The 18157-nt window shown below is 49.3% G+C and overlaps 2 protein-coding genes across 5 annotated transcripts in view; one reads left to right on the top strand and one right to left on the bottom strand.

Moving 5' to 3' along the window:
- JAK1 (Janus kinase 1) overlaps positions 1–9273 on the top strand; it is a 121741-nt gene extending 112468 nt beyond the window's left edge. For all 4 annotated transcript variants that reach the window (XM_075557176.1, XM_075557178.1, XM_075557169.1 and 1 more), the window contains 8 exons: positions 909–1059; positions 1161–1255; positions 2169–2361; positions 4002–4126; positions 4403–4575; positions 6159–6276; positions 6786–6896; positions 7841–9273. In XM_075557176.1, coding sequence (XP_075413291.1) covers positions 909–1059; positions 1161–1255; positions 2169–2361; positions 4002–4126; positions 4403–4575; positions 6159–6276; positions 6786–6896; positions 7841–7945 — 1071 coding nt within the window. In that variant the 3' untranslated portion in view covers positions 7946–9273. The remainder of the gene's footprint in view (positions 1–908; positions 1060–1160; positions 1256–2168; positions 2362–4001; positions 4127–4402; positions 4576–6158; positions 6277–6785; positions 6897–7840) is intronic.
- A 695-nt stretch (positions 9274–9968) lies between these two features.
- The window catches only part of RAVER2 (ribonucleoprotein, PTB binding 2), an 86541-nt gene continuing 78352 nt past the window's right edge, over positions 9969–18157 (bottom strand). Inside the window, exon 12 of the mRNA XM_075535261.1 lies at positions 9969–11586. Within this exon, the coding sequence (XP_075391376.1) occupies positions 11446–11586 (141 nt within the window). The 3' untranslated portion in view covers positions 9969–11445. The remainder of the gene's footprint in view (positions 11587–18157) is intronic.

Here is an 18157-nt window from a genome sequence, read left to right as displayed (position 1 = left end):
GGACCAGGGAGTTGGTAGGGGGAGGGGACCAGGCCTTGGCAGCCAGCAGCTAGACCACAGTGATTCCACTGAACTCTATATTTTCCTTTAAACTTTCATTTAATTTTAAAAGTGGCATCTAATTAGTCAGTGGAGGAAAATGTGGACAATAAACTATAAAAAGGAAGTGTCAGTCACCATCTTCTTACCAACCTTGGTCACCGGTTATATTTGTGGTTGTTTGTGTTGTTTTTTTTTAAACCTTATTGTTGGTAGGCTGTACAAGGGGGCTTCAAAAAGTTTATGGAAAGATTGAATTAAGAGATAATACAAAATTTCCACCAAATTTTTGAATCCCATTGTATTTTTCAAACAATAGTGGGACTGTGCTAGGTAGAACTTTATATATATCCCGAATGTCTTCATTTAATACTGTAGTTACTCCCAAGATAGAATAAATTCAACAAAGAAAAAACAAACTCGCTGCCATTGAGTGATACCCACTTATGACTGAAAGTATTTTATACCTTTTAAAACAAATTTAATGTGTTCATTGTTTCATTATACTTATTTTATATTTGGCACTGAGATTGTTTTTAAATTTCCAGCGTTACATCTCATTCCTCAGGAAATCAATCTGTGTTTATATTTAGTGTGTTACTGAAGGGTTTACTAATGAGAATTAGGGAGCTAGAAGTTTGGAAAATCCAATGATTTTTTTTTTTTACATCAGTTGCCAAATTATATTCCAGCTCAATTCCGCCCATCCTCCTGGAGGGAGAATCATTGGGCATCAGTGTTGCCCCATGCTGGGGTCAGGCTGGGTAACGTGACACAGAGATGCTGGCAACTCAATGAACGGTCGGTAGCCCCTTCTGACCTGGGGCTAAAAGGCGCATGGGTAGCACCTCTGGTTTCTTCCCTTCCAGAAAGAGCGCTTCTACGAAAGCCGGTGCAGGCCAGTGACCCCGTCCTGCAAGGAGCTGGCCGACCTGATGACGCGCTGCATGAACTACGACCCCAGCCAGAGACCCTTCTTCCGAGCCATCATGAGAGACATTAACAAACTCGAGGAGCAGAGTAAGAGGCTGCGTGCGCCTTCCCCTGAAGATCAGGGCGGGGGTGAGGCGGAGCGGGAGTGGCAACCACTCACTTGAACTTGTCTTCTTCCCTCCTCGTAGATCCAGACATTGTTTCAGAAAGAAAACCAGCAACTGAAGTGGATCCCACACACTTTGAAAAGCGATTCTTAAAGCGGATCCGTGACTTGGGAGAGGCAAGTGTCTACCCAGGCAGACTGCTGACAGAGTAGGTCCCGCTCACCATGCTCCCCGTCTCCCTCCCCAGCAGGCGTCTGGCTGCATCTTCTTTGGATCACGTTGCCAACCAGGGAGTTTGTCTTTTCCACTGACCGTGCACAGTAATGGCATGAGTATACCTGCTTGTACACACGACTGGATATTTGTACACACTCGGGCCTTGGTCCCCTTCCCCCAAGACTTGATTTTTCTTTGAGGTGTGGAGGATAATGGAAAGATAAGATTAGATTAGATACATGAAGATAGAAAAGACTGGCTCCGACCTTCTTGGATGCACCTATCCTGAGGGCGGGTGGGTAATTGGGGGATAGATGTACTCCCAGCGTGCCCAAAGAGCAGACCAACTGTTTCATTGGAACGGAGTTTCCTGACAGTTGCTGTGACTAGAGAAGCTCCTGGGATGTGCATCTGCAGGGGGCCAGGCCTCTGCATTTCCACAAGCACGAATGCCCTTGGTGTCTCGTGTGTCACCACCACCCACCTGCCCCCTACAGGCTCTGTCCCTCCTGTGCATTTTGAGCGGGGTCAGGAGCCAGGATCTGGAGTTTGGTGACCCAACCCCGTGCCCAGTACTCTCCATCGGCCAAGATCCAGGCCTGTCAGGGCAGGCGACAGTTGTTCTCAAGGTCCAGCTAAAAAGGTCCTCCTTTTCCTTTAAGGTTTCATTTCCAGCCCCATGGAAGCCGGGATGGATCTGGTACTTGAGCAGTCCCTTGGTGTTTCCTTGTGGTCGCTCCGTGGTAGAGGGGATGGTGTGTGAGGACAGGACTGGGATGCGTGAGCAGAACCTGGGAAGAGCCCTCGGCTTACAGGCAGACTACTGGATAAGCCCCGGCCTGCTCTGGTGAACGCATGCTGCTTTCCTTTCAGGGCCACTTCGGGAAGGTTGAGCTCTGCAGGTATGACCCTGAGGGGGACAACACTGGAGAGCAGGTGGCTGTCAAATCCCTGAAGCCCGAGAGTGGGGGAAACCACATTGCTGACCTGAAGAAGGAGATTGAAATCTTAAGGAACCTCTATCACGAGAACATTGTGAAGTACAAAGGCATCTGCACGGAAGACGGTAGGTTTTGCAGAGCGCCTTTTCATGTGAAGAGTGACCGACCCTTGGGTCTTCTCTGAGCTGCGTGGTAGCCTATGTGGTGCCTCACCTAGGGTTTCCGAAGTGGTTGAGCTCTATGGGAGCAGGCAGTCTCAACTTTCTCCCCTGGAGGGTGTGAGCCACTGATCTTGTGGTGGGCAGCCCAGAGTGTACCCAACAGTGCCACAAAGTGGTTCACCCTTCCAGCCCTGGGCTCTAGCGTCATCTGCCCATGTGTCTGTCCACCCACACGGGGCTCCGTCCTCATTCTTCTAGATATTCATGCTCTGCCACATGAAACAGGTTACCACCCCTGACACACACGTATACCTGCCTGCCTTCCCCGGCTCACCCCAGCCAGCACTGGCTTTTTATATTCTACCCTGTAGGCCATTTCCATTACTAGTTGTCTAAGTCAAGGTGGCAAGTAGTGTTTACTAATAGGTGTATCAACTTGCAAGCCAGCACCCCACTCATGAGCTTGAAATCAGTAGAGAAATGATGTGGCTTATAATTAAAAATATATATCATTTGTTTACTGGTTCACAGAACACTCTGTTTCTCGGTGAGTGCTTATGACTCTGAGTGAGCTCACAGATAAAAACCAACAATAATCCATTCCCCCAAATGTGGGAATTAATCAAAATAGCCCCTTCCCCACGTGTCAGCTCCCTCTGACAAGAGCTGCTCACAGAGCACTTTGCTCTTGCTAACACCTGCCACTTAGAGCCGGGTCCGAACTCACAGGAGAAAGGACCCTCTCCTCGACCCACTGCCAATCCAGAGTCTTGCCACCACTTGTCAGCAGACCAGCAGTGTGAGCTCAAGGCCCCCCAGGCTCCCTCACTTTCATCTACTGACTCTCACTGCTGCTTTGGGTTTGATAATTCACTGGAATAACTCACGAAAGTTGTAGAATATAATTATGATTACATATTTACAAAAGGAATAAATCAGGATGAGCACAAAGAAACAGCTCACAAAACTCAGAGTACACTTCTGATTTCAGATGTACCATAGCAAAGACTGCAAATAAGGATGAGCATAAAGACGAGCGGAAAGGGGGTTCTGGAAGGGTTCCCCGCACAGAGCTCCCGTGTGCCAAGAAAAAACGCTTACCCTCTCACATGTATCAGTGTCTTTCACCAACCAGGAAGCTCGGTGGGACTTGCGGCTTGAAAGCCTGTATTGGCGTGATTGCACCGTCATGATAGGGGCCTCAGTGCATGTGCGTGAGCGAGGCGTGCACCCCTCTATCCTTGATTATCAGCTGACACCAAGCCACAAGGTGATCCTTCTGGGTTGGCCTGCCTCCCGCTCTTCACTCACACCGCCAGTGTAGTCTTTAGGCCCAGACAACAAGGGATACCTTAGTTACTCAGTGACCTCCAGAGACAAAGGGCAGGCTGTCCTCTGACTGGTGACTCACCGCCTCTCAGGTAGGTGTGCAGATGTTCGCTTCAGAGGCTCCTGCACTCGGGGCACAAGAGGTCAAGTTGCTACCTGTGGTCGGGGGTGCAGCTGAAAGCCTTCTGGTCCTTGGTCTCTAGACCCTGTGCCCTCGACTTTCCCACAGGCCCTTCATCATTTGACTGTTCATATTTATGGGTGTTTCCAAACAGGAGGAAACGGTATTAAGCTCATCATGGAATTTCTGCCATCTGGAAGCCTTAAGGAGTATCTTCCCAAGAATAAGAACAAAATCAACCTTAAACAGCAGCTAAAATATGCTGTTCAGATTTGCAAGGTAACAGCATGTTCGAAAATTAAAAATCAGCACTCTGCCCATGGCAATTGTTTAGTAATGTGACTGTAAATAGGAAATTATCTAGTAATGGCCTGAGTTTATTTTACTCTGTATCATCTGGGTGTCAAATTAGTCTCTGTTTTGGAAATGAACCTCCTCCAGTGATCAGCAGTACCTAAATGAAATGGTTCTTTAACTTTTAAAATGTGAAGTGGAAGACACAAACTCCAGTCTCCAGTAACTCCCAGCCACGTGCGCTCTGTTTCTCTTCCTTAGGGGATGGACTATCTGGGTTCTCGGCAGTATGTGCACCGGGATTTAGCGGCAAGAAATGTCCTTGTTGAGAGTGAGCACCAAGTGAAGATCGGAGACTTCGGTTTAACCAAAGCAATAGAAACTGACAAGGAGTACTACACGGTCAAGGATGATCGGGACAGCCCCGTGTTTTGGTAACTGAATCCGTCAGCGTTTGGTTTCATTCAGTCCTTATAGGCTTTGCACTGCTTCTGTAAGCCTTTCCTCCATACATTCATGGGCTCACGCATACCAGTGGTGAGGGCAGCACAGGCCCGGGCAGTTTCCTTCTGTGGGACACAGGGTCTCGGGGAGTTGGAACCAACTCAGCAGCACCTAACCAACAACAACCTGTGTTCATGTCTGTCTTCCTTTTGGCTTAAATCAAGGCTAGAGAGGATTTAGAACATTCAGAATCTGTCAATATTTGCTGTCTCTGAAAGAAGCCACACAGAAATAAATGCCTGAGTTTCACATGACACCATTTTACAAAGAATCCAATCGCCAGCAGAGCTCCCTGCGTCTGTCTGACACAGCCTCTAAACTTGCTGGTGGTGGAGCAGACTTCCCAAAAGCACATCTTGGCAGGGGGAGGCCTGGCTGTCAGAGAGGGTGAGAACAGGCAACGAAGTGGGCACTAAGCAGGTACTGGGAGAGCCTGGGCAAAGCAGAGCAAGATGCACGGGAACCTGGCAGCCTTCTAACACCCCAGAGCCATCCTGGTGAGGCCACCAGCTCTCAGTCTGGAACACTGAATGGGCGGGTATTCGGCTACCCATGTTTCCATTCCACATCCTGTAAAACAGACTAGTAGCCCCAGGATATAGCCTGTGTAGGCTCACCCCTGAAGCGGATGCCTTCATTGGTCAGACAAAACCAAGAAGACTGCAAAAAACTCAGGGCAAAATTCCATTACCTGTCAATTCCATTTTTGCACAAATTTTCAAAAATTACCTCATGTATCTCAAAGCCCTGCTTTCTGCCGTGAGTGGGACTAAAAGGGTGAGCAAGACTGAATTGAGAGTTCAGTGAACAAGGTGGCCAATACCACGGGCTAGTCTTAGTTTTCTGGGTGAAGTCTGAGCGATTCCTAGGCATCTGCTAAGATGGTCGGAGAAGGTATCGTCGATTAATGTGAATGGGCAGGAGTGGGCAAAGGGCAGGCACGGATCCTGCGGCAGGGAGTCCTTGGGGAGGCAGCTCACGGAGAGCACTCAACTGTACTGAGGAGCATGGGGCTGGACGATTGCCCAAGAGCACTGGCACGCCATTGGATGTTTAAGTTTGGGGATTTGGGAACGGGGGGAACACGATTGGAGCTCAAGTCCAGCGAGGCTGCTCCATCAATCCATGGTGGAGCCAGCATGGTGACAATACTTACTATAGGATAGTGGCGGTAGGGTGCACGAGAAGCAAGCAGTGTGGGTACGGGTGGGCCTGGGTCTCTGGCTTGGGCATCTGAGCATCAGCTGCTGAACTAGGCGGCACACTGAGAAGACTGCGCAGTGCAGCTGCTCCACTGTCTGGTGAGCCTGCAGACAGCTCCAGTCTGGGGGTTATCTTCCTAGCACCCACTCTGCGGCCCCTTGCCCCACAGTGAGAGAGAGAAATGATTGATAGCTCGTACACTTAGACGCCTTGACTATTAAACTCTGAGAACAAAGAGATGAGTTTTCTAAGTGACTCTGTTGGAACCGCCTTCCCAGGAATTGAAACCCCCTGTTGTGCTTTCTTCCAGGTATGCTCCAGAATGTTTAATTCAGTGTAAATTTTACATCGCCTCTGACGTCTGGTCCTTCGGCGTGACACTGCATGAGCTGCTGATGTACTGTGACTCCGACTCCAGCCCCATGGCGGTGAGCGCGGCTCTGTCTCCCAGCGGGAGCATAGCCCCCTTCCTTTCCTTCGAAGCTCTCTTTGCAAATGAGACCTCCCTGTATATTTGTCTAGATGGGTAAAGGATCGCTTTCCCCCCTCCTTTGGTTTGTTGCTGACACTTTGGGGTGACTCTCGTGTCTTAGTTGCACCAGTTTTGACTTTCAAGGATTTTGCCTGCTTGAAGAGACCGGTTAGAGTTCACGTGAGCTTTAACGAGTGACGTGAGGTCCTCTTGGGTCTGGGATAGCCTGTGCTTTCATTCCCAGCCACGGTCATTTTCACAGGAATAGGCTCTTTGACAAGGCGTGGGAGGCAGTCTGAGACGTTCATTAATCCTTGAGAGCTAAGGACTTCGCTCTTCCAGTGACTGAAGAGGAAAATGTTTTTATTATTTGAATTTCCTGTTAACGCTAATCATTTCCCCTACATCCTAACATTTTACATGAGTATGCTCAAAATAAAACATTTTGTTTGGCTTCATTTTTAGTTGTTCCTGAAAATGATAGGCCCAACTCATGGCCAGATGACAGTAACGAGACTTGTGAATACGTTAAAAGAAGGAAAACGTCTGCCATGCCCACCTAACTGCCCGGATCAGGTATTTATGGCTCACTTGGCAGTCACCACGCTGCTTATGTTATGGTTTCACAGCTTGAGTTGGCCAGTTAGGGGCTAGTGGGCGGAAAATGGGAAGAGGGGCAGGGCATTCCTTTAACATAGAATTCTGAAGTGGAATTTCAGATATGTTTTGAGAAATCAACTCGGGCAGACAGTAGTCACACATTATGTTCATAGCAAGGATTCCCCTCCAAAAAATAGGCTGACTTTAGTATTTATCAGCTCCTTTACCCTACAGGAGCATATTTTGGGAGTCCTCTCATTGTGACTAATGTGAATGCATTTTGTGGTGTGTGGAAGTTGTCTATCTGTAACATCCAGTTTGGTTTTTTGGTACTTATGTGAATTGAGGGCTCACTTCAACAACCCATATTCCAAAGTGAATTGAGCCTTTGATAAGATTGAATCCGAGACTCTGTTAAGCATACAGCGCTGAGTAAGTCAAAGCAGGCAATGAGTCTGGAAATTTGAGAGCCTGACCTGTGATTTCCCTTCCCCCTTACACTAGTTTCCAGTAATATCTTGGATCTTCCCAAAGGTTAATTAGCCTTCAGGTTTGTGGACAGGAGGTCCCAGTCCCTGGAGGACACCGTGCTTGGCAGAGGGTGCGGGGAGACAGAAAGCCCCGCATCAAGGGGGGGATGGCACAGCAGCTGCAGCAGTGCACTCGAGGACATCACGGTCCAGACGGTGGTCCCGCCGTTGTACCCGGCCCGCCACGAGGTGGCGCGAGTCAGCAGCATCTACCAATGGCAACAGCTGTGGAGCCCCTTTTGTATTTGAAAGCACTCAAGTAATTCATACTCTGTAGTCAGGTTACTCGTCAAGGGAGTTTCATGATCACGACTGTTTTCCTAACCTTGCTCTTGTATAAAACCCACCATTTGTACTGTTGTTAGCATTGTTCTTTCATCCCTTTTCCAGGTTTATCAGCTGATGAGGAAATGCTGGGAATTCCAGCCATCCAGTCGGACAACCTTTCAGAACCTTATCGAAGGATTTGAAGCACTTTTAAAACAGGAAGCATGAATAGCATTCACATTTCATTGTTGATTGAGGTCCGCCCCTTCCCCCCCAAACACACACACACACACAACCATTTAAAGAAAAAGGGGGGAGGGCATGTTCGGTTTACAAACTCACTCAACAAAGACATGAGTGTGTCGCAGTGTGGTGCTTACTGTGCGAAAAGCCTGCCCCTCGACATTTGGCACCAAGTCCTTCGTGGCAAAGAGTGACAGCTGGAGTACCGGCAAACGCCTCAGCCCTCCTCCTTCAGAAGGAATGTGTGACCGTTTCATGGGACGCCTTCACCATCGCCCACAGCCACCTAACCAAATGGGAGTTGTGGCTCCCTCCCCAAAAGAGGGCTCTGACCAAAACAGTGTCTCAGAATGCTTGTTTTCCCCTAGCTGCCAGGTCATGGGAACTGTTTTTTGGCACCTTACATTCAAGCCAGAGCTTGGTAGGCTTAGCTGATACTCTCACTGCGTCATCCAATTTCAGCATCTGCACGGTGATAGACAAAGCATTCTTGACATACTAGACACCAGTGAGCATATTACTGTTTCTAGACCTAAACGAGTGTATCCCTGCCACCAGTAGGATTTAAACTTTGAATTGTTTCTCCAGTGGCTTAGCTCCTGTCCCCTTGGGTGACTCACGGTACCCATTTCTGAGAAAACTGTTTCTGCACCACCAGGGGACAGCCGTGGAACAGACACTGTGCTGCATGACATGAATTTCTGAAGACTAGACCTATGCTCGTGCTTTCCTAAGCTGGGTCCCTTTCATCTGGACTGACCCCAGAACTGATGCTCTTGTGTACAGGCTTTGGAGAAACCCAGTGTGTGTGCTTTCACAGCTCTGCTGGATGCTGTCTGCAACCCGTCGGAACGGAGACCTTGTCTGCTGACTGTGCTTAGAGCGTTTCAAAAACATACCTTCCACCAACCAAGACTGGAGCGCTGTCTTGACCGTCACCCAACGACACAAAGCTTGACAGTAAAGGCCCTGCTGGAGGCACCGTGGGGTTCAGGAGCCAGAAAACAACTTTAGCGGTTAGCTAGGAAAATTGTGTAGGCGGTTAGTTTTTGATTCAGAGTGAACCATAGAGATCTTGATGACCAAGAGCTGTACAAACCTGCTGTTACTGCTGTCTAGGTGTGCTCAGTGTGACCACTTCTCCCCTTCAGCCTGGAAGAGTTGTCCGATTGGATTCAGTGACAGCCGCAAACTCACCAAGAAAGCTTGTTTGATAACCCCACCCCACCAACGTCTCTGTTTATGTCAATCCTGTGGCCACTCTAGATGCACTTTGTTTACTCTTTATACAAATAAATATACTAAAGACTTTACATGTGTATGCCTTTTAATTTCAAAGTTCCACTTTCAGAGCATTTCAGACAGTCCCTGACAGAAAACTAACAGTTTCCACTTTGGGAGGGTTGGTGAGGGTCCTTATTACTGATACCCCTTGGATTCCCCTTTTGTCATACCCACTGGTAAGGGGGCACAGGCTGGTAGGGATGGCAAGTTGTAACCCCATGTTTCTCCACACCAGTTCTTTCAGCCTCTTCCTGCTTGCATTTTACAGCTCCGATTTAAGACATCATCTTTGCTCTGTCCCCGTTTTCCTTACAGTGGAGGTGGGACTGAGCACTGACAGGGTCTAAAGGCATCGGGGACACGGGAGGGAGAAGTGCAGGGCTGGAGTCCAGTAGCCCTCTTGCAGGAGAATCAGGTAGTGCTTGGTCCTGATCAGTTACCTATAAGGAGTATACGTCTTAGGAACTGTTTGAGTTTCGTCTTCTACGTGTCACTTTCCAACAGTAGTTGGCATGTACAATCGACTTAGAGCAGGCGCGATTCCTGACAAAGCATACCGCGTATGCATCCATTCGAGACCCCGTCACTCATACAGGACGGACACTCAATCATGGTCCCAATAAGCCTCCCAATGCTCTGATTGCAGAAAGGCCAGGCTCCTTGAGACGCCACGCCCATGCCCTCGATTACAGTCTCGTAACAAATGGAGACGTTTCTAGGTGGCGAAGGGTTTCTCATGCATTTTAATACCAAGGGCTTTACAAGAGTGACGGCGAAAGTCATACGCAATAAGGATAGGGAGTTCCTCCGATACAAGTTGGGTTAAATAGCTGGTAGTTTTCTCAGCCTAACACTACAACGGGCGACCACACACAGTGAGGCACAGCGCCGCCGTCATGGTTATTACGACTCCTCTGGGAAGGGCAGTAGTGACCGCGTCACTCGATTGTGGGAATAGGGCCTGTGTTGGTCACCCGGGCTCTGCACTAGGGATTAGCTCGTTCGTCTGCTGTGCACTGAGGCACAGAAGCCTGCCATCCTCACCACTTCGAAGTCTGACACGGGCTGGCAGGGGCTAGGGTCACACTGCTCTTCCCTAAAGGACCACAGGGTGACTATTTCAGGCTTTGCAGGTCACGTGGCCTGTCGCAACTCAACTCTGCCTTTCAGCTAGCACAGGTGTGGCCACAGGTAATCAGTACACGAAAGGATGGCTGTGTTCCCAAGTAACTCATTTAGGGACATGAAAATTTGAATTTCATATTTTCATGCCATAAATATCCACCTAAAGCCCCCAATCATTTATAACTGTAAACATCATCTTCCCTCACCAGCAGCACGGACATCGCAACTGGAGGTATGTGACCCTGCACTTTTCTTACGTCACTGGTGTGCGTCACAAGGGGAAATGGGACATAACCGGGAGCAAGCTCACTGCCATGGAGTCCGTTCCAACTCAGAGTGACCCGACAGTGCCCAGCGAGTGTCAGTCTGTACAGCTGTACAGACGGCCTCATCTTGCTCCCAGGGGGCCTCCAGCCGCTGGCCTTTGGTTTAGCAGCGGTGCACACTAACCACCGGGCCACCGGGGCTCCCGCGGAGTACGAGGCCAGCGTTCGAGGTCTGCCGAGTGGCGTGTACCTTAGACATCACGCTCCGCGGGGGTCCGGGTTTTGTACTGCGTGGCTGGTGTGTGCACGATCATTCGGCTGCCGGTAGGGCTTCTCTGACATCGCCGGCCCTGCATTTGGTACTTGCACTGTGTCGCTCCAGGACAGGTTCTAAAAATCGACACTAGGTTATTTTTAGGGAGAGCAACTTGAAATGCACATTGGCTCATAGGAAACTCATTCTTCTAAGGCTTGGAAACGTGCCCGTTTCCCGTTTATTGCTTCAAGCGTTTCATGTATGTCAGAATGATTCCCAGTCCTCAAGCAGGGATGCTGAACCATGGTTAATTTAATCCATGGACTATAAGTTAACATCACCTTCGGGTGCATCTAACTCTAGTGGAAAAGGCTCTCAATGGCTGTCTCTTATTGCTGAGTTGTTTTTCATTTGGCAATTCTGCCTGCTGCACAACACAGCCCCTGTGGGCCATGACAAGCCCACAGGTCAAGGATATGGCTAGTCTGAATGGTGTTAAGGCAGCGATGAGCGGAGGTCCTGCCGGGGGCCTGGGAGTTCCAGGGAGGGCCGCCTCAATACACACGCTTCTTCTTCAGGTAGGTCTCCACGTAGCCAGAGCCCGGCGAAGGCTGATCGGCCAGTTCCCCGGGACCGCCCTCCGGGGCAGAGAGAAGATAGGACGAGCTTCGCTTCTCCTTTCTCAAAGATGAGCCCTATGAGCAAGCACAAGGGTATTGAAATCAGTTGGAATCGGTTTATTTGCTTAGGACGTGTACTGAAAAAGCAAATGCACTTCTGATCTGGGGCAAATAAACAGGGTACCTATGAGAACCTTAGCAAAAACCAAAATCCCCAGGCATGTCTTTGTTCAAACAGAGAACTAAAGGGGGCCCCCTCTCACCGTGGAACACAGACTGGCTCCGGGGGGCCCACGGCACACGTGATGGAGGGCGCCAAGCGAGATGTGCCCCCCCCCACCCGAGCAAAACCTAGCCGCGGTGCCGACACAGCTGATCACCGGCTAGCAAGTGGGGCTGCGCAGCAAACGGGAATAAACCAGGTGAGAACCAACAGGATGTCCATGATGGTGTGTTCGGCAGAGCCACGAGGATTCTGGTGCTGGTCTGCAGGATAGCCACTGCGGGCTCCCGGGCCCCAGGTCCAGACATTCTGATCCCCAAAGGATTATGAGCAGGAGGGACAAATGTCCTTAACAACTGGTCACAGTGCCCAGCCGGGTAAGTTAGGTGGTACAGCCTAGCCCATCGTCAATTTCATCTTTCTCCAACCCTAGGACCAGCTCCAGATAATTAAGTAACTTAACAGACAATTGATAAAACAGATCGATACTTTCATACACAAGATTAAAGACGACGTCCAGGGACGTAGAAGAATCTTCTCACATGACAGCTCCACAACAGTTTGTTTTGAACTAGCAGGTGTCACAATCTGAACCTTAAGCAGGGCAGGGGATGCGTTTGTCACTTACCTGTGTGTAGATTAAATACTCTTCAGTCTTCCACGTGAAGAGGAGGAAGGGCAGAAACCCCAAGCAGGGCCCATCTGCTTCATGGTTGTGTGTGTGTATGTGTGTGTGTGTGTGTCCCCCAAACTCAAAACTCACTGTCAACTCATGGCCACCTCAGGACGGAGCGGAGGTGTCCCGGTGGTTTCCGGGGCTCAATCTTTACTACCCATGGAGCGGCTGGTAGCTTTGGCAACCATTGTTTTTAAGCGGATCTAAGTTTTTCTTGTCTCCCTTTACTGGTTTGGTTGGGGAACAAGTCTTCAAGGATTTTTGGTTTTGCCTTTGAGAATATACACAGCATCCTGACAACCCATTCAAGTTTCTTCATGCATAATTACACTCTCCCAAGTTGTGCACCTGTTCTCACCATCCTTTTCCAGAACATTTTAACAGAAGCTCGCTGACGTGGTTCACTATCTCACCTTTCCAGTTGCTGCTGTCAATATGATCCCCTAGAGATACGCCTCAGCAGAGCACAGTGCTCTCTCTGAGAAGGCATGTTGACTAGTTCAGCTAATCTAGGGTTTCATTTTAGAGATGATTGCAGGACGCTTGCTTGCCTTAAGGCTTACCTCAGGGCAATAGTTTCTGGGGCTCACCCATCCTCCACGATTCCAGAAAGTGGATTCTCAGAGAATTTGAAATTCTGTTCTGCATTTTCTCCCATTTGATCAGCACCCTATCGTCTTGGAGAGCCCATCTGTTGGTACTTCAGTTTGGTGTGGCCGACTATTAGGGCTAAGGTAACACTCTTCACCTCACCTGTAAAGGACGAGGTCATGAACTGTAATGCTGATGAGCAAGACTCCCACGGGGACACTTCCTAGTAATAAGACAGAGCTGGGGTTGGTTCTGTTATAACAGATGGGGCGCTGGGAGGAGTGTAGAAGAAATAGGACAAGCCATGTGTTAGTAATTGAAGTTGGGTTGATAGACACAAGGGATTGATATACCATTATCTTTTAAAATTTTAAATGTCGCCGTAGTGGTATATGCTTCACATGTGATTTAGTTGTTCAGTGATATTAAGAGTTGTGCAATCATCACCCCAACTCCAGAACATTTTCTTCTCATGCTCACTGTCAGCTCCTCCTGTCCCCCCAGTGCCCCCTTCCATGCCCATTGTTGTGAAGTGACACTGAGTCCGTTCCAGCCCATAGCAGCCTTCTGCACCACAGAACAAAGCAATGTCTGTGGGAAACTTGGAAGAGTGTCTATGGCCTTTTTGTTACGCTCACAACCACAGGCCTGGAAAACTGGCTCCACTTAGAGAAAAATCTCCATTGTTCCGAGACGGAAGTGTTGTCAAATACACATTCTCCAGGCCAAACGAGCCCCCGCAATAACCATCCGTAAAGATGCTGCCATAGATGTTTCATACCTGCATCTGGCCGCTCACTGTCTGCCTGAAGGTTACCTGTCATTAGGAGCAATCAGGTTCAACTGCCCGTCCCACCCTAGCGAGTGAGTAACTCCCTTCCACGTCTCCTTCTGAAACAAATCATAGATTGTTCCCTTGGGAAGGGCTCGGGGACACATCCGGTTTGGCCACTGACTCATTCTACTGCCCGCTAATTGTATTACCTACTCACTCTGTTACATGTTCACTGTATTACGTGTATGGCTTTTGAAAGATCTGCAATCCCTACAGTTAGATATACCCATTGGGAAATACATTCGCTCCCTTGGTCCTGACATAGGAACACAGAGCCCCTGGTGCCCTGATCATTCTGACTGAATTGTATTCCACTCACGCGAAGCCACTCCTAAGGACCCTTTTGACTGGAGGGGAGTCTGTACCCTGAGGGTTGTCTGGTCCTGCGCCATCCTCACACTTGTTCCTACGCCTGAGCTCTTAGGTAATGTTTAATCCAACTACTGTCTCTGTAGGTTTACCTGTCCTGGGTTTCATATGCAGAAAATCATACAAAGTACAAGCAGGAAACAAAACAAAAACCTCAACCGAACAGAAAATATTAAAAACGTAAACTACTTTAAAATAGGTCAAAAGGCAGATCCAATGACAGAGTGTTACATTTAAACCTAGTTACATCAGTCATAATTGACTACAATGTTCTCTGTCTGGTAGCAAGGCCAGCCACCTCCCTGGACTGTGTCCAGAGAGGATTAAGGTTAGTCCATGTGGGAAGCCTGTCAATGGATTTGGGGCTTCCACTGTCCAAAGCCTTCTGCAAACTGGGTGTTCATAGTTTAAGCTCAGATACCATTCCCTCCTTCAGATTTGGATTTTATTATGAAAATCCTTGAATCATACAGATTGTGTGCTGCTTCCATGTGGATTTAGTTGATGCCTCACTTATACGACTGTTTGAAGGCAAACCTTTAAAACCCAAGATGCTATCCTTTCTCTTAGCTGAGCACCATCTGGTTTCTTCACCACACTGGTACAACACCCCTATCTTCAGGGATCTCTTCATGAGGGCGAGTACCGAGCAGGGCCATGTCATAAGAATTCATTGTTCTTAGATTGGGGCTAGAATGACAAGTGCACCCCAAGTCCCTTCATATATCTATGCTATGTTTATACATGGACCAGAGGGCTCACTTTAGTGACACCATTATCATTTTATGATAGCGAACATTATAAATCATCCCCCCTGGGGCCTAAGGTAATTCAATTAATAGTGTCATTAATTTAGCCAATGATAGAAAATTGAAAACGCTGTTGAGAAAAAGAAATTATACAAATATAGGCTGGCTTCAGACAGCAATACATGAATTGTTCACTTGTACAGATGAAACTCTCCAGTGGATGCGATTTGCACAATTGATGTGGGCTGATGACAGGGCAAACCTTTCAGTAACACTAAGAAAGAGCCATGCCTATCAGACCAACATATGCCAAAAGGAAACAAGGAAGGCTCTCAAACCACATTCACATCTTAAAAATCACTTTGCCAGAGGAGATCTCACCGCGGCTGGGGTCCGTTTCTCAAGAGGAGGAGGGAGGGAAGACCATCCGGTTGCTGCCACGCAACCTTGTGCTAAGGTTGCCCCAGATTGACAGACTGCAAGAGTGCTGAGCCAACCTGGGAACTGAAGGCAAGCTGTGAGGAGCGGGGCAGGCATGTCTTGGGAGAAGGTTGTTGCAATGCCATTGGTGGGTAAACGAGCTGGTGCAACCGACCTCCCATCTCGGGACCAAAACCAAAAAACCCCACAAACCACTCAATGCTTCTACAGAGCCTCGGGGGAGAATATACCTAGTGCAGTGTTCCTAACTGGGCACTTTTGGCCAAGTGTCTGTCTAGCCCTTGGGGACCCAGGCTGTGTGCTCTGACTTTAGATCGCATCTGTTCAAGTGCACAACGCCCTTCACAGGCCACGTCAGAAGGATTCTATGTGGAAACCCCACGAAGTGAACACGATTTACCTCACACTCGCCGGTAGTAGCTTTCGGGGACAGACACACTCCGTTGTACATAAGCCGTGAATGCCCGCGTGTAACAAGAAGCAGGTGACTGCTATCTCAAGGTCATGGGATTGGTGGTCGTTGGACTTTGTTTCCAATCTCTTGCTTTGAGGGTGGCCTGGGACTACCATTCTCTCTCCTTTTTCTGAAGCATTCCATCAGAAAACCTTGGTTTCCATTTCCCACCAGAGCCAGGATTCTAGAGGACTACCTGCAGCACCACCGACTCCCCGACCCTAGCTGGAGCCTGCTGGTCCCACGTCCACTTCTCCCACCATCAGGCCCCTCGTTCTCCCATTGAGTCTCGGCTGGTCTGCTGATCAGAATTACTGTGGGCTCGCCCCAAAGCACTAACACTGCCGGCCGCTTACTGTGAGAAAGAACATCATTCTTACTGGCTTCAATCCGCGAACGGTATTTTTGTCAGAGATAAAGAGACATACACAGTGACCTCTAGGCTCTGCAGCAGGAGAGAGCCGCCTCGCACGTGCTCAGTTCCCGTCCCTGGTTCTTCCTGCTCTGGAGGATCCCTGGTGTCAGATCTGAGAGTCAACCGGCAACGCTACCTGCGTTTCTCCTTCCCGACCCCTCAGCAGCCAGGTGCGACATTCACGTGGCTTCCCAGTGGCACGACACTACTGACAGTCAGAAGCCCCTGAGAGAGAATGACACCACTGAGCAGCGCCCGAAAAAACATGAGCGTGATCAGGAAATGAAAATGTACAGCAGCGCAGCCGTTTGATCATGGCAAGAGGGAATTCTGATGCTCTCTGAGCAAAGATCCATTGTTGTGCGGGACTGGGGGGTAAATGGGAAGTGCCAACCGGTGAATAAGATGTTTTCAACCCAGTGCAATGCATCTGAGAGAAGTAAAGAGAAGAAATGATTTTTTTTTTTTTTTTTTGGTGAGTAAACCCACATCAGAGGGAAATAGTATGTCACAGGCTAGTGTTCCTCTTTCCTGTTTATACTCTGGTCCCCCTGGTGACTGGCGTAGTGGGTTACCGTTGGGCTGCTAACTGCAAGGTCGGCTGTTTGAAACCACCAGCGGCTCCTCGGGAGCAAGATGAGGCTCTCCACTTCCAGTGCTAGCTGTGGCCTCTGCATGTCTCGCTCTACTCACTTGGTTATGATTTAGACTTTCTGAATGTTTCTTTTTTATGATTTTAAAATTTTAACAGTCCCACTCACCTCTATTCATTTTGGGAAAAACCCGAACCCCGGCCCCTCTGGGGACCACCTGCCCGCAGCCCCAGGGTGTCCAGGTCCAGCCTTCTCCTCCCACCAGCTCAAGGCTCAAAACCTGCTCCCCTCCTCAGCTTCCAGCACTTTCTCAGACCCCCCACCCCCACCCAAAGACGCCGCCTGAGGATGAACGACTCCTGTCTGGTAAGGGAAGAAGTGGGGATTGAAATGGCATTTTGTAAATAAAATTAAAAATATAGAGTGTTACAGACAGAACTATGGGGAAGAAAGGAACCGTGTCCTCCCAGTCTTGGCCAGTTTTAAACACGGACTTGTGTCAATTAGCCCATGATGGGGCTGTGGAGGGTGGGGTGGAGGGGTGTTTACCTTTACACTGCACTGTCTCTGCAGTGGGCAGAGGGCGGCTTCCCTCCCTACCCCTATTTTCAGGTGAGAGCAGTAATATTAAAAATAAAAGCAGAACAAGCAAAGAAAGCAGAGCCCCCCTACTTCTGTGAAGATTTACAGTGTTGGGAATGCACAAAGGCAGTGCTGCCGGTCCTATGGGCTGGACACGGCGGGTGGCAGGGAGTCTGGGTTTGGTTTGGTTCATGCGCATCTGTGCAGCCTGCAGCTATCCAGCCCTGGGCCGGGGCTCTGGGAGCACTCAGAGGAGTGAAACTGGAACCGTGCTCTCCAAGAGTTGATACCCTCGGAGGGGAAGTAAGAAAGGCATGGCACACAGTGCTCCGGGAAAATGCAGGTGACGAGGAAGACCACGGCTAGGGGCTTCAGCTTATTCAGAAAAAGTTAAGTGGGAGGGAGCATAAAGCACCCCAAACGTTACGAGTTTCATGGGTGAGATGGCCCCTGGGTAAAGGTTTGAAGGCCAGGTGAGACTCGGGCAAGGGAAGAAGACAAGGGGTTCACTCACCTTTCTAGAAAGGACCATCCTGAGCTACGGCAGACGACAGCCAAGGACGGTTCTGCGAGGGAATGGCGAGGCTGGCGCAGGGGAGCCTCGGGATTGGGCAGGCCGGGTCTGCTGTCACACAACAGGGCAGTGCAGTGCGGAGGCTGAGCGCTAGGAAACCTGAGCACGCCGGGCTAGTACACTTACACGTGTGGGCAAACACAG

The sequence above is a fragment of the Tenrec ecaudatus genome, chromosome 1 (genome assembly GCF_050624435.1).
Source record: "Tenrec ecaudatus isolate mTenEca1 chromosome 1, mTenEca1.hap1, whole genome shotgun sequence".
In the NCBI taxonomy this organism is placed as follows: domain Eukaryota; kingdom Metazoa; phylum Chordata; class Mammalia; order Afrosoricida; family Tenrecidae; genus Tenrec; species Tenrec ecaudatus.
This window is presented reverse-complemented; position numbering and strand designations above follow the sequence as displayed.